This window comes from Anneissia japonica, unplaced genomic scaffold (assembly GCF_011630105.1).
Source record: "Anneissia japonica isolate Jap-2015-1 unplaced genomic scaffold, ASM1163010v1 scaffold673_len1821605_cov196, whole genome shotgun sequence".
NCBI lineage: Eukaryota > Metazoa > Echinodermata > Crinoidea > Comatulida > Comatulidae > Anneissia > Anneissia japonica.
The window spans coordinates 1,264,201-1,279,176 of record NW_022717449.1 but is presented as its reverse complement, the minus strand read 5'-3'; the positions used below and the strand labels follow the sequence as shown (position 1 = coordinate 1,279,176).

The window sequence follows — 14,976 nt, the reverse complement described above, 5'->3', positions numbered from 1 at the left end:
GTTAGAAAAAAATAAACATCTTACAATATAAAGTATGGTAATGAATAATTAACAAGCAACTGAATGACTGATCAAAAAATGTTGATACATTACAATCACTCTACATGGCAATGCGGTTGCCACGGATACCCTGATCTAGTTCAGAATCAAAACAGTGCCAATAATTTATTACATAGTTTAGTTATTGTTTCTGTTTCTAGCATAGGAACGATGACATTTCTAATTATAGAATTGACGTTGAATACAACAATATAATCAGGGCTATAGGATTTGAAATGTAATCAACCCTTCGTTTATAACTAATGAATAGAAATATTTAATTATAATTCTATTAATAACCTTTACAATCATTAATAGATTAGATTGTAATTCATTAAAATTTACCTTTCAATCATGCAAAAGCAACACATACAATAAAATTACAAAAATTGAAGAATTTATTATTCAACAATTTTATAATTTAATAATTTAATCAATACATTTATTGGTTATAAGCCATGCTTTTATGAATTAAATTTTTTCAAATTTTATTTATAAGTGTTAATTTATGTATTGTAGTTTGTACAGTATTCCTTTGTGTGTACTTGAAAAAATGTTGAATTGTAATTGAAAAACAAGTGGGTATTATGTATGCAAGTTTGATCCAATTCCTTTTTAGTTGAAATGTAATTCATAGCATAAGTATTGGTTACAATTACAAAAACACAATGCGTATCAATATTACATCTAACCTTGAGATTGATTATTAATATTAAGTATTTTTGGTAAGTAAAGGATATATGTTTTTTACGATACACTGTTCGACAGACTAGCCCACCACTCCGACCGAATGACTGTGTGTGCATCTCCTCGTGGCGCGGCATAACCTGCAAAAGACGAAACAAATCAAAAAGCACTTTATTAATAAGTTTCACTCCATAGCTTTATTACAGAGATAACAATGGTCATTATTACGTATTAAGATTAAAGAAACCAGTTGATAATGTTAATAAGAAAGGCCTTTCAAAAACTGGAGATTCTTTTCATTTAGGGTTAGAAATACTTTTTTTCAGAGGAAATATATTCCACAGTGAAGAAAATACTTTTCTGAGAATTAGATTCCTAAAGAACAGATGTTTTCCCAATTGAAGAATATTTTTCATAAAGTGGAATATGCTTTCCCAATGGAATGAGTACCTCCCATAGAGCATAACACGCTTTCTGAATGGAGTAAATCCCAGAGTATTACATACTAACCCAATGGAGAGACATCGTCACCATAGAGTAGAAAATGTTTTCTTAGTAAAAACCATTTTCCAAAAAAAAAAAACAGAAAATGTTTTGCTTCTGGAATGAATACTTTCAAAACTACATATCCAATCAGACATCAGTGTATAGAAACTCTGATAGACACTGGAAGGGTTTCCTCCTTTATTATCTGATATAAAAATCAGAGTAAACATCATTTGAAAACACTAATTTATATGTTTCATTTAAAATTAATTTTAATGTTTTGTCATTCTTCATAACATAATACATCCTTAGGTTACTACATATGGCTTTCAATTACAGATTGGGCTTCTTCAGAACACGAAGTGCTAATTATGAGAAAGACCTTTGCTTTTTTCACTATTTGGTGGAAGTTTTCTTGATGTAAGATGTATTGTCCCCTGAAAATGACAACAAATACTAAATATAATTTTGAAAATTCCTTGCTCATTTTGCAGTAACACACAAATAGTTAACCTGACCATAAAAATGATTGAATTTAAAAATTGTGTACCTTGGTTTTTATACTGGATGATGAAAATATTAAAACACTTCCAGTAACTGGATTTGCTTTTATCATTTTTCATTGTATAAGTTTGTGTAGTTAATAAACATATTTTAAAATATAATTAATAAGTTGAAAATTTCAGTGTTACTTCAAAATGAGTTAATTTCAAAAACAATTTTAAAACTTTATTAATATTTTGCATGGGACAATACATGCATCTTTAATATTAACAGATATTTCTGAATAATGAAAGGATACATTATTTTAAAATAGAAATACAAAATAATATAATATATATTTTGTAGTATATATCATGTTTGAATAATACACATCTCGTAAATGAGAAACTAAATGGTGAATGAAATTTAATTTATGCCCTAAGGTCACTCTAAAATGTAAGAGCATATATTTCCATAAATAATACATGGAATATGGCATTGTATGGAATATTAATTTTCACTTTATATTACAACAGTGGTGCTAAGATATAGTATATGTATTGATAAAATATATTTAATATTTAGAAGTATATTCTTTGCTCAATTCTACTTAACAAATAAATAATAATCATAATAATAATATGCATTAACTCAGACTTAAGGGGAATATCTTTTGTGTTATTTTCCCTTAATGTCAAGTTATTTTCCCCGTTTTTTTTTAAATTGTTCTCTAATTTCTCCATTGTCTAAGTTAAGGTAGATTTTAGGAGCATAACAACAATAATAATATATGTCATCTTATTTGGTGCACGCATCCACATTTGACAGAGCTGCTCGCAGCGCAGTTTTCTACCTGCACAATATAGACCTTTTTTCCTGCATTATTTATTTATTTTTCAGAAGTGTATTTTATAACAAAATGAGATGGACAAGTAGACAGGCAAAAATAAAACGCATATAGTCTTCAGGGTCACCCTCCATCACCATCTTGGTGCATTTCCGGACCTCTGCCTAGGTGGCTCGAACAAGGAACCGGAAACACATTTGCCCTGCCACAGACGACTGCACATTTCAAAGCCATGTTTCCATATTCTTTACAGACTTTTACATTGGCTTATAATTAAGGGCTTTTGTCAATATATATTAAATAAGCAATTGAATGTCTTAACTTGTAATAAATAATTTATTTGGATATATGAACTTTTGAATCAGTGGCAGTCAACCACAAGGGTGGTGCATCCTAACAACAAGAAAAAATATAAAAATTACAATCAAAAAGTAAGACATCAAAACAAGATAATCAAATCAGCCAAAACTAAAACATAGAGAAAATAGTTCTATTTTCCCTATGACAAAAAAAAACAACATCAGTCTCTAGATGACACGTCTCTTTCCTGCAAGTCGTACAGAAAACGAAACGCCCACCAGAGACACCCATCAGCCAACTACCTGATCGCAACAGGGCTGTTACAACCAAGAATGCACTCCTGCACAGCTACTACAAATGAGAGACCTGTCACTACAGCTGTACAAAGTGTTAAAAAGTTTTAAAAAGTTAAAACAGCGAACAATGAAACCCAGTGCCTTACAGTAGGAGCCATCCATTGTTTTTATAACCGCCACAAAACATACTCTTACACAAGATCTTCTTTCCCCTCCCTAGAGTAATGATTTTGTCACCCGGAAACCATTATCCGCAACAGAGCAAACCCTTCCTCTCTTCCCACTCCAGAACATTTTGCACTCTTGTCGACTGAAGTACAGTACAATAGACAGTCCCTAAACAACTAGCACCTTAAGAGCTTAATAAATCATTCCTAAGCTTCCATGCTCTCTCAAAAGATTTGCAAAATTTATCAAAAATGTCATGAACATCATAATTATAGTAACAATGCACATCTCCCCCAAGAACAATACTTAATTTTGTACAAAGCTCACTGGTGATAAAGTACTACCATACATTTAGTTAGGCAATCAGTATTTACTAGCTTATTTTCTAAAACATGATATTCTTCAATTCTAATGGTGTTTAGTTGATTACATGTGAATAAAAAATGTTTTATATCTTCAACACCATTATTAATATTACACAATTGGCAAGTGCCATCGCTATTGGGTACCCATTTACAGGGTCTATGTCCTAATGGAAGAGTATTTGACCTCATTTTGAATTTTAGACTTGCACCTATAAAATCTGTCTGGTCAAGTAAATATTTTTCCATTTATTCGGACTGCTCTTAATTGAAGAATATTCCGAAAGTGACGATTTCCTTAACATCAACAATCAACTCTTTGAAATCTGGTGGTTTGCATTATTTTACCAGACACAACACCAATGAAGAAATATAATTATTCGCAACCACCTTCTTTTTTGCACAACAATGTCCAAGCAAGGTACTGTTATGATCTAACCTTTACAAAGCCAACCTTTGTGGTTATCTAGTCCACTTAAGTGTGTGGGCGAGACATAAACATTCTACCTTATTGAAACATGATCAAAATGAAATTAGTAATTAAAAACCACATGTTGTAGCAACACCTTTAAATGACAGTTCTGTCATATTTCTTGTGTATTAGCCCCTCTAAAGGGCATTTTAGTGATCATATCGAGGATAGTCATCAATTTATGCAACATTCGCTGGAAACATCTTACAGCAGGAAACATGAATAAGGAAGTGTGTAGCTTATCAGCTGTTGCTCAGTATCACTGCTATATTTTTTTTGACAGATTTAAAGAAAAAATAACATTGTACAGATTGTGTGCTTTGGTGGATAAACTTGTTGCATTATATTATTTTTATTCAGTATAAAATTCTAGGGAAAAAAATAATCTAAACGTATAATGCAGAAAAATAAACAAATATTAAAAGAATTACTTCATTCACACACTGAAAAATAGTCTCTCATTTCATGGTAGTAATATTTGGAATAACCTTGAAGATGATCTGAAATGTGCTCCTAAAGTTTACTTTCATAATGTTTACCTTTGATTTTGTCCTTTATCCCTGAAAAAGACTTTAACCAATCATGGTTACTTTTGTTTGTTTTGTTATCCCCATATTATTTTCTGTAATCATCAGTGTAACTCCACACCCTTTTTGCTTCTTTGTAACCTTTTGTTTAAATGGTGTTTTCATATTGTTCTTTTAATTTTATATTTTCCTTATATTTTGTTACTTTACATGGCCTTGCACGGCCTTGACGAAAAACACCCTTGGGTGAATCAAGTGTATCCGTGTAAAAATAAAGTATATTATTATTATAAAAAGCTGGAGCACCTACAAATCTTGCAGGAATGTTGCAACATCCATGTGTGGCCAGGTATGCCAAGACAGTTAGTGTGGCACAACAATCCCTCCCAGTTTTATTCATAAGCATGTTATTATTTGGCCTATGAAATCTCCTCCATTGATTTTTACCACATTAACTTTGTCAAATCAAGCTCTGGATAATGTTTGTGTTTGAACTGCGAAGCATTAAATGAGTTGACAGATTTGTTTAACAACATAATAACTATCCGTTATTAACTCAAACGAAAACAGAAAGCAAGAAATATCGGTCAAAATCGCAGAAGTAAGTTTGTTTTGATTTGAGCATCCCTATAGAAAGCATTCACTCAGTTGACTCACTTAGGGACCACCTCAACTATTCTTGGGACTGTAATGAACAGTCCTAGCTACATTACTTACAATATCAAATGTTTATAGTATTGCGTATAGATACTGCACTACAATGTTTACAAATAAATAATAGGCCTTACCTTTTCAACTAGCGAAAACTCAAAATTTACTAACATCATGTCTTTTGTTGTATTTTCATTGACCTGTAAATTCTTATTATGACATTTTTATATTATTTTATATGTACACTTTATTATACATTTGCATAATTATTTTAGGTCACATTCCATTTAATGTTGAACAAAGTCTTTATTTTGCGAAATTTTGCACCAATCCCCAAAAATGCCTGGGCTACCTAGATGCTAGATTAGAAAATTGTAAAATGTATGCCAACTATCAAAAAAACAATTATATATTTTCACGATTGAGATTCATAAAAACAAGTCTTAGGTAAAACATAAAAGGTTTAGCAGGTTCATACAGTAATTCATAGTAAATGTTATTTTTTTTCATTAATTCTTAGCCAAAAATTTCTGTTCACTAACTCAAGAATACCTAGTAATTCTAAAATTCATGTTAATCTCTCATTCCTGGTCATCTCAATAATTCTGGTTAAGTCATGCCCAGGTAGTTTATGCAAATGACTAGCCCATATGAAATAAAAACAGAAACGAATATATCTCAAACCTTATTATAATAACAGATTATGGGAATACTCATGGGGCAATGCAAGAACAAGCCAAACAATAATCATAGGCATCTAGGACAGTGTGGCTACAATATACAAATAACATCTTTTAAAAAATACACTATGTAATGTTATTGATATTTTTCATAAAATAATTGTTATCTTATATAAACGTCTGCCATATTGAAATAAAATAAATATTACAAATTAAAAATCTATAGGGCCCATATTTTAGAACCCATCCTCAAATTGATTTTCATCATTTTAAGATAGTAATCAGAAAAAACTATTTTAATCTGGCTTATTTTTTACTTAATAAATTTTATATTTGAATTCACATTTTATACATTTCTGAAAACCCACATAAAATAATCTTCTTTGTATAAAACACAAATAGTTTCTTTTTACAATTAACAAAAATGACCATTACTAAATAATTAATATTTATTCTGTCATGTACAGTATAATCTCAGTGATATAGTTCCTCACTTGGTGTGCCCTCATAGTACAATAGTACAACAATTTAGAAATCACTGCAAGACTTTTTTTAGTGAGTTAAATTAATAAAACCTAAGACTAATTTATTAGAATTATACTTTGTATATAATAATGGCAACTGATTTGATGACAAGTTACAAAGAATACTGCTTCAATTAATTAATTTTTTGAAATAAATCTCACTATCAATATCTGCTTTTCATTCTATTCCCTCAATTCCATTTCTCTAATCTTTGGGATCATAAATGAACCTTCTCTAAAAAATTTCTAGTACAGGCCCGGAGCGTTATCCATCGTCACTTTTCCAAAACTTTCAATTTTAATTCCCAAAAAATATTTTATACTTTTAGCAGGTTCCTCATATGTTTTATATGCAAGATTAATATATATTCTATCTTTAAAAAAAAATTGTGTGGATTGTTATTGCTACTGAAAATAAAACAGCAAATATGTGAACGTTAACGGATGGACAAGATAGAAGAATTGGCTGTACAACAAATGACAAATTGCTATTTTGTCAAATTCAGGCAGGGTGGAAGATAACATGTATTTTCATACTGGATTGTCAAAGATAGCAAAATTGAAAGCTAACCTTGACAAATATTTAAGCAGTATTGTATAGATATTTTGTCAAATAATTAGTATTGCAATTGATTATGTACTGTACAGATATGCTACTTCACAACCCTTAAAAAAAATAATGTAATTGCCCTAGAAATAATATGGCTACATGGTATAGCAAAACATTAGACAATTCCACTATTTTTTAGGGATGTTTTTTACTTTATGAGAGCTATTAGCACTGGTATGCAAATATACTTATTACAGGTTAACTAAATAATTTTAGAAATGTACTGTGAAATGACAACATTGAAAGAGTATCAGCACACATTCTAAACTTAGAATGTTATGTTATAAACCTAGATTCCAATGTTCTTAGAAGTGTAGAGATTGATTGATTGATTTGCTAGCGAGAAACAATGTACAAAATGTAAACAATTTCATTCTAGTCTCATAACAGAACTGGTTGATCCTCCAAGGTTATGTTTATTTAGTATTGCCAAAATGTTATAAATATTAATTATATCACAAATATATAAATGACCATATAAGTACTATGGTGCTTATCATTTTTTTTTTAACTTTTGAGTTCATCCCCTCTAATATCTGTCACAATATTTTACAACAATCATCACTCATATTATAAGCAGAAAATGGATTTTAAATGCAGTTTACAAATTATGTAAAATTTAAAACAAGTAAATTTAAGACCCATGATATATCCAATATAACACAGATTTACTGGAACTCTCAAACTAACTGTTATGCCAAACACATTGGGCATAAGGCCAAAGCAAGATAGTTGGCAGCGCACAACACTAATAATACTGTAGTCATGTGCATAGAATGCAGAAATTTCATTACTGAACAACAAAATAAATGAACATTTATGTCAATAATTTATTCAAATATTTGGATTAAACACTGAATACCAAAAATAATCTTTGAGCAGTTTATTTATTTATTACTTATTTAGGCAAACAAAATTACAAAACAAAACACACGTTTAAAATAAAAAAAATAAAAGTTACTAGGAAGATTCAAAAGCAGCATAAAACCACTCTATCACCAACAATGATGTGAACCTCTACCTACAATACAGCACTATTTACTTAGATTTAAATTGAAGTTTTTACTATTGCACACATATATAAAGATTGCCTAATTTAACTATAAATATATAAAAAATTACAAAATTGTTTAAAATATTTTAAATTATATAATAAAATAAGATATACGTGATTAAAATATAGTAATAAGATAGTGAAATTATCTGTATATTAGGCTATAAAAGCGAAAAACAATTCCCAAAAACATCATACTTCTTTACCATTGCTAATATACAATAAAATATTATGTAAATGAATACTGTTTACAATTTATCCTAATCTTATTCATCCTTAATGCAAAATGGTGTAAAATTTCTACTAGTGAAAAATAAAAACCCTCTACCGAGTACATGGGTATCTTACTACTGTAGTGTACAGTAACAGTAGTAGTAGTAGTATTTGTTTTCGGTCACCTAAGGCCTGGTAGCCAATGAACAGGATTTAGACAGCTACAGCAACATCATTAACAACCAACTGAATAGCAAGCGAGGAAAATTAACAGCCAAAATTTAATGAATAAAGCCAAAAGGCTTTGATTCTAAGCATAAATTAGAGTGAGAGAAGACGTAATGATTCTTTCTCTGCTGGCTAACTGTAGGTCTAGCTGACATTGACACACAAATAGGGTAAAGCTTTGAATCACGACGTCAGGAATATGTGTTGCAACAGTTGTCACCCAACGCAACAAAGATGATGCATCAAGGAATATGTCAGAGAAATGATGCTTAACAAGTGTGATTTCCAGTCCAGTGGAAAATCTATTCTAAAAATGTCTGATAAGCGGGAGTGAATCAAGTCATGTTAAAAACCAAACAAAAGAGGTTTCCAAAATCATAATTATCGGTCCTAATAGAGCCGATATGGTAATTGTATACAGTATTCCATACATAACAAGGTGTGCTGTTAAATGAAAAATTGTGCGTCATAAATTCTTAAGCCAGTCTCGAAAGTAATAATTTTTCATTTACTGGCTGTCATTTTTCAGTATTTTTTGTTTTACATATTTAAAAAAAATAGACGGTAAAGTAGTGTGCTAAATACATTACATTATTGTAGTTAGTAATAAATTTTAAAATCTCTAAGACAAGTTAAAAAAAAAAAATGAATTTACTTGGAATTGAACCAATGATTTTCATATGTAGGGTAAGCACCATTTTTATCCAAAATGCACTTTCTATCAAACATAAAATTCAACATGATGGAAAGAAAATCTATTGACAGAACCCAAATTACAGGTATGATCAATACCATAAGTTGTGCGCAAAACGTGGGCAACAGAAGCCGAAACCTGCAGCGAAGCGGAACCCACAAAGGGGGACGATGAACTCGCCCCCAGAGTGGTGGCCGCAGCCACCACAGGTGCAGCCGAAACTGCTGGCTTACGATGCTCAGCCAGCCACGCTGAGATGGCAACGAATCAAAACGGCGGCCACATTACACTAATTTCACACCATGAGCACGAGCGGCAAAAAGGGCATAACTCCCGATGGTTATCAATCTTGGGGCTTGGTTTTGGGAACACTCTAACTTAGACATCCTTCACTAAATAAAAGAAGATATATCCTTGATATACTGTAACAATCCAAAGCACACGAAAGCTTATCTGCATTTATAATTGTATAATAAACAATCCTAACATAAATACATGAAGTTTTACATTTTAAACCATGAATAAACCAAGTCATGTTATAGATATAATGATGGTAGACTATTATCTGACTCCCCATCCCCTCTCCCCCCCCCCACCTTTCCAATAATAATTTATTGTAGCATACAGATATTAACATTAATGTTGTCATCAAGTCCTATAATATACTTTGGTCGTCTATACATAAATGATTTTAACAATATAATCAGACAAGATAAAATAAACTAGTTACTGTAGGTTATAATAAACAAAAATATGAATGTATCTTATGACTACTGTATTATGTTCAGAAATTGACTACTTATTGTTGAAATATGAAATTAAAAATAATTTAAGTAGACACAAAATCATAAATCCATTATTTATTCGATTGCAACTCTAGACGTGCAATCAATAATTCCTGAATAAATAGTAATAAAAATCATAATATTCATAAAGCTCATCAAAAGTTGAGAGAAGAAAGCTATGCCATCATGCATCAATGGTGTTGTATATCAACTCTGTGTAACCCGTTCTAACAAACATCATTTCAGATTCTCACAATAACAAGCAACAATTAAACATTCAATAAAATAAACAGCTAAAGCAAAGCAACACAATAATTTCACAATTACAAAAATACTGTTAATTTACATACAACCATTACATAATAAAGTAGCTTCATTCTCCCCTCCAAGTTAATGTACGGCTACCCACTGTACCTGTGAAATTTAACAGATGATTTGACTATGCATCATTAGTAAGGTGCCATTGTTGGTCATTTGAAGCAGTTGTAAATGATATATAATCAGCCACAATATAAATAGACACAAAATAAAAATACACAGCCGCATTAGATGTTGTTTTACATCTTCTCTTTCTTTAAGGCTTGTTTCTACTGTGAAATTTTAACTGGATATTTAAAGTTATTAAAAAACAAATTGCAGCTTGAATAAACCGTTAAAAACATGGTGTTATTTTAAGATAATTTATTGAACATAAATTTGTTATGAATGATAAAAGCACCTCAGCTCTCCACTTACAATTCTACTTCAATTTCAAAGTGTAAACTAATATTAACATGCAATTTTATTCAAGAAAATATTAATGTTTTTCAATTTTAAAAATAAAAATTAAAGATAACCTAAAAATCTTGCCCAAATTTACTTTTTTGATTAAAATATATTTCACATTTTATTATTTACTTAATTTCTCTATGGCTTATCATTTTTAAAGTATTGCATGACTAAAGGAGACAATTATAAGAAATAATAAGGCATCATAAAAGCTGGAAATATATAACATCACTGATACACAGTTATAATCAATTTTCAAGTAGATTCACAAATTATAGATAATAAATAAGGATCCCAAATGACAAGAGATATCCAAGATATCTTTTGTACAGTAAAAGGTCATAAACATAATCCCATAAACTTGTATCTATTTTTGAGATTACACCTTCAAAGAACCTAATCAGCATTATTTAGTGAACTAATATTTCAACTCAAATTGAATGTTTAGAACTGAAAGTATAATATTCATTTTATTTAATTTATTTTATTTTATTTTTTATTTTATTTTATGTATTTATATTTATCATTTTAACCATTTTAACTGTAATAGATTTATTATAAGAAATTTATAAAAAAATTATACATAAAATTCCATTTACAATACCAAAATAATTCACAATGAATGGTTTAGTGAAATTCTACATCCAGCCTAAATTCATTCAAAATACAAGAAATATAGATCCGTTAATGATGATCAACAGGAAAATATAAACTTTGACCTATTTCTACAGCCACAGGTTAGTATCATGTCAGTAAAGCATTATAAACCTTAGCAACCTGTTGTACTTGTCAATCCTACAGAAGAATGGTCGCAAACAAATCAATAATGTACATAATTATTGTCAATGAATTCAAAACTCATTGGTTTACCATTGATTAGTTAGCAATTATAAAAACACTACAATCTGTCTGTATTTTATATATTTAAAAAAAATTTGACTAAACAATAAAAAATATTTACCGGTCAAATAACCTAGTTAATGAATTATTTTCAAAAGGCAATAAAAAAAAAACACCTTACAATGCATTTATATATCCAAACGCATGGACCTGAAATTGTACTTACCAATAACTGAGCTTTCATTACAATTGACATTATTATTGAATTCAAACAATCTCACTCCATGTACACTACAAAATTATAAATCATGAAATGACACCAAAGCTCTGAGCGAAATTAACTGTGGCACACGTCGTTTCGAATTATTTTAAGATGACTACTATTGTATTTTCTTCTCTAACTAAAATATATCTTCACTCTCGCTATGCCTTGAAATATTGTATTAATTTTGAACACGTCTTTGGTCAGAATGTACCGATGTTTGCACTTGGATACAGGGGTTTAGCCAGAAACACAAAATACTGTAGACCGTCCAAAATGGAAGACGAAGAACGCCGAGGGGCGTAGACCTGGGAGGGGGTCTGCATTAAACTAAGTTTGCTCATCACAGGCATTTTTATATTTGTTTTTCTATTTGTTTTTATCTTGATAAAATTTGAATTAAATTGAATTAATTTGACACCTAAGTATCTATAAAGATATTAAAATTTTATTATCAATCATTATTAAATAGTTACTATAAGAAAATTAACAGATTTTGTCAATTTTTTGATCTCATGAAATCGCAATATTATAACATAATTGTTTAGTAACAGAACTATCTGTTTTTACTTCTATGATTTTAAAAATTTGTAATAAAAAGTAGCATAAAAAATAAATCAATCGATAATATAGAAAAGTTTGCTTAAACTTAGCCTTACAACATAGTGAAAACCCAAATGCCTCCTAAAATATTACGCACCTACAGCATATAAACGTTTATAAGGTCAGAAATGATTGTCATATATTTTAAATGTACATTAAGTCGCATTATTTCCTTGTGCTGAAGTGCAGTATTATGGACTAAAAGCCAAGGTCATCAGCTACTTAACAAAATTCTGCATAACGATGTAAACAAAAAATAGTATAGTATTTTCTCCATGCTCTATGAGAAATATATATTAAATGTGATCAACCAGTGTTGCTATAAATTATAATTATTTATTTATTTGATTTACTCCTCTGTGTTATTACATTATACTTTAATAGATTTTTTTTATAAAACAATTATTTAGCTTAGTTTAAAAAAAAAAAAATTAAATTTGACCTTGAAATTTGAATCTTCCTTTTACTTCATAATTCTTTCATTTAATTAAATGTTAGTCTTATAGTGCATATATGCAAGGACTCTATGCACTTCATATAATTAACTCCGGCCATTGAATCCAACACTTATGGAACACATTTTCAGTTCTCTGGGGGCATAAAAATTCTGTAATGTTGTAAATAGAAATTAACACATCTATTTATATCTCAGGTACCCACTTTTCAGGCTGTAGACGACATTGGTAATGTATCTTGTCCTACAACACGAACAATTGGTCCACCTTAAACTCGAACCCCAGATTTTTAATAAGAAGCCAAAATCTTTACTACCGAATCAATCAATTCTTACCCCCCACTAGGCATTTCTAATTTTATTGTCTCTTTCCACCATTTCCCTTCATCATAATTAATAATCATAAATAATAATTATTAATTCTTTTTTCTTTCTTTTTTTTATTTATTCCTCTATTTTATTTTTCTCCTATACTTCTTTATTTCTATTATTTTCCCTTGTCTACTCCTTTTTCTTACCCATTAAATATTTTCATTATGTTCTTCTCTCAGGAATGAATAATGACAAGACAAAGCTGGGATTAAAAAAAATGTTTCAAGACTAATGTGTCCTTGAAACATGGAATATGCCTGCTATGCATACCTGTAAGTTGTAGTGCATATATTCATCCTTTCTAGCTGACAAAAATTAATATTTTACACGTTAGAAAAAAAAAAAACAATAAAAACCTCGAATAATGAGTTGAGGGATTATACTAATAAATCTAAATATAAAATATTATTACATGAGTAATTAAGCACGACAATAAAAAATAATATTAACTATAGTAGTATTAGGAAATAATTTTATAAACAATAAATTTATAACATTTTATAAATAATTCAATTTTCCCCTTAAAATTTAAACATCCTAGATTGTTACAATTAGCCTCAGGGTACTAAAAAGCCTGACAACATTTAGAATTTAGTGTAATGTCACGTACGAATACTCAAATTCTCAGAATTGCCAGCAAGTTCAAAAGGACAGCATTACAAAAAAAAGGGGAGGGGGGATGGGAGAAGAAATTTTATTACAAAATGATATCAATAATTGAAATCTACCTCTTTCTTTCATTCTAACTTGAGTGATTACAAAGGGACGTGCAAGCTGTCACGCTGCATTTCTCATCCGTCTTCTCTCAAGCGCTGGTATTTTTTCTTATAATTTTTGCTTTGCAGGTTGGTCTATAATCATTGGAAAAACATTTTCTTGCGTTCTTATATGAATGCTAATGGCAGGTTTGATCTGATGGTGCTACAAGATTCTGTTATCTAAACAGCCATTTGTGATGTTGCCAGCTAATAAACATGCGACTTCATACTATAATTCATTTGCAAGTAAATTGTAAATCAATATTGAAAATAATCCTTAAAAAAACATTTCGGAGAGTAATCTTAATATCGCACATTCCCAAAACACTTTGAGGACTCTCATTTCTCAGAGGTGGCACTCCACAGCATTTGCAATCATCCTACACACAAGACAGAAGATAGTTATTACAAAATTTTACACAAGTACCACTGTGAATTATGAAATGTCGGTCATCAATAGCATACTGTGTGTCTTTGTATTATTATTATCCGGTCACTGGATCAAACCAATATCGAACATATACTCGGTCCCCTGAGGAAGTGTTTCACTTAAATAGCATGGGCTTGTTCAGCGATAGCCATTGAAAATGTTTTTATTTTTCTATATTAGGTGTGCTCATAAACATACCATGACTCAACTACCAAAATTGAATGAGTAACAAAAGGTGACCCCAAACAGGGCAACAGCATTTTGTGCCACTCAATGACATGCTACTGTGTTTTCAATAATATGGAAGATGTGATGTCATATTACTAGGCCATGGAAAATATTAAAGACCACTAGTTGCTACAGGCTTTTATGATGAAACCAAA

The 14,976-nt window shown here is 30.0% G+C and overlaps 1 protein-coding gene across 1 annotated transcript in view; it reads right to left on the bottom strand.

The window, feature by feature from the left end:
- Window positions 1-860, bottom strand: part of LOC117110301 (CREB-regulated transcription coactivator 1-like) — a gene marked incomplete in the record, with an annotated part of 15,656 nt that extends 14,796 nt beyond the window's left edge. The window contains 1 exon segment of the mRNA XM_033252954.1: window positions 780-860. Coding sequence (XP_033108845.1) covers window positions 780-845 — 66 coding nt within the window.
- Window positions 861-14,976: the final 14,116 nt, after the last annotated feature.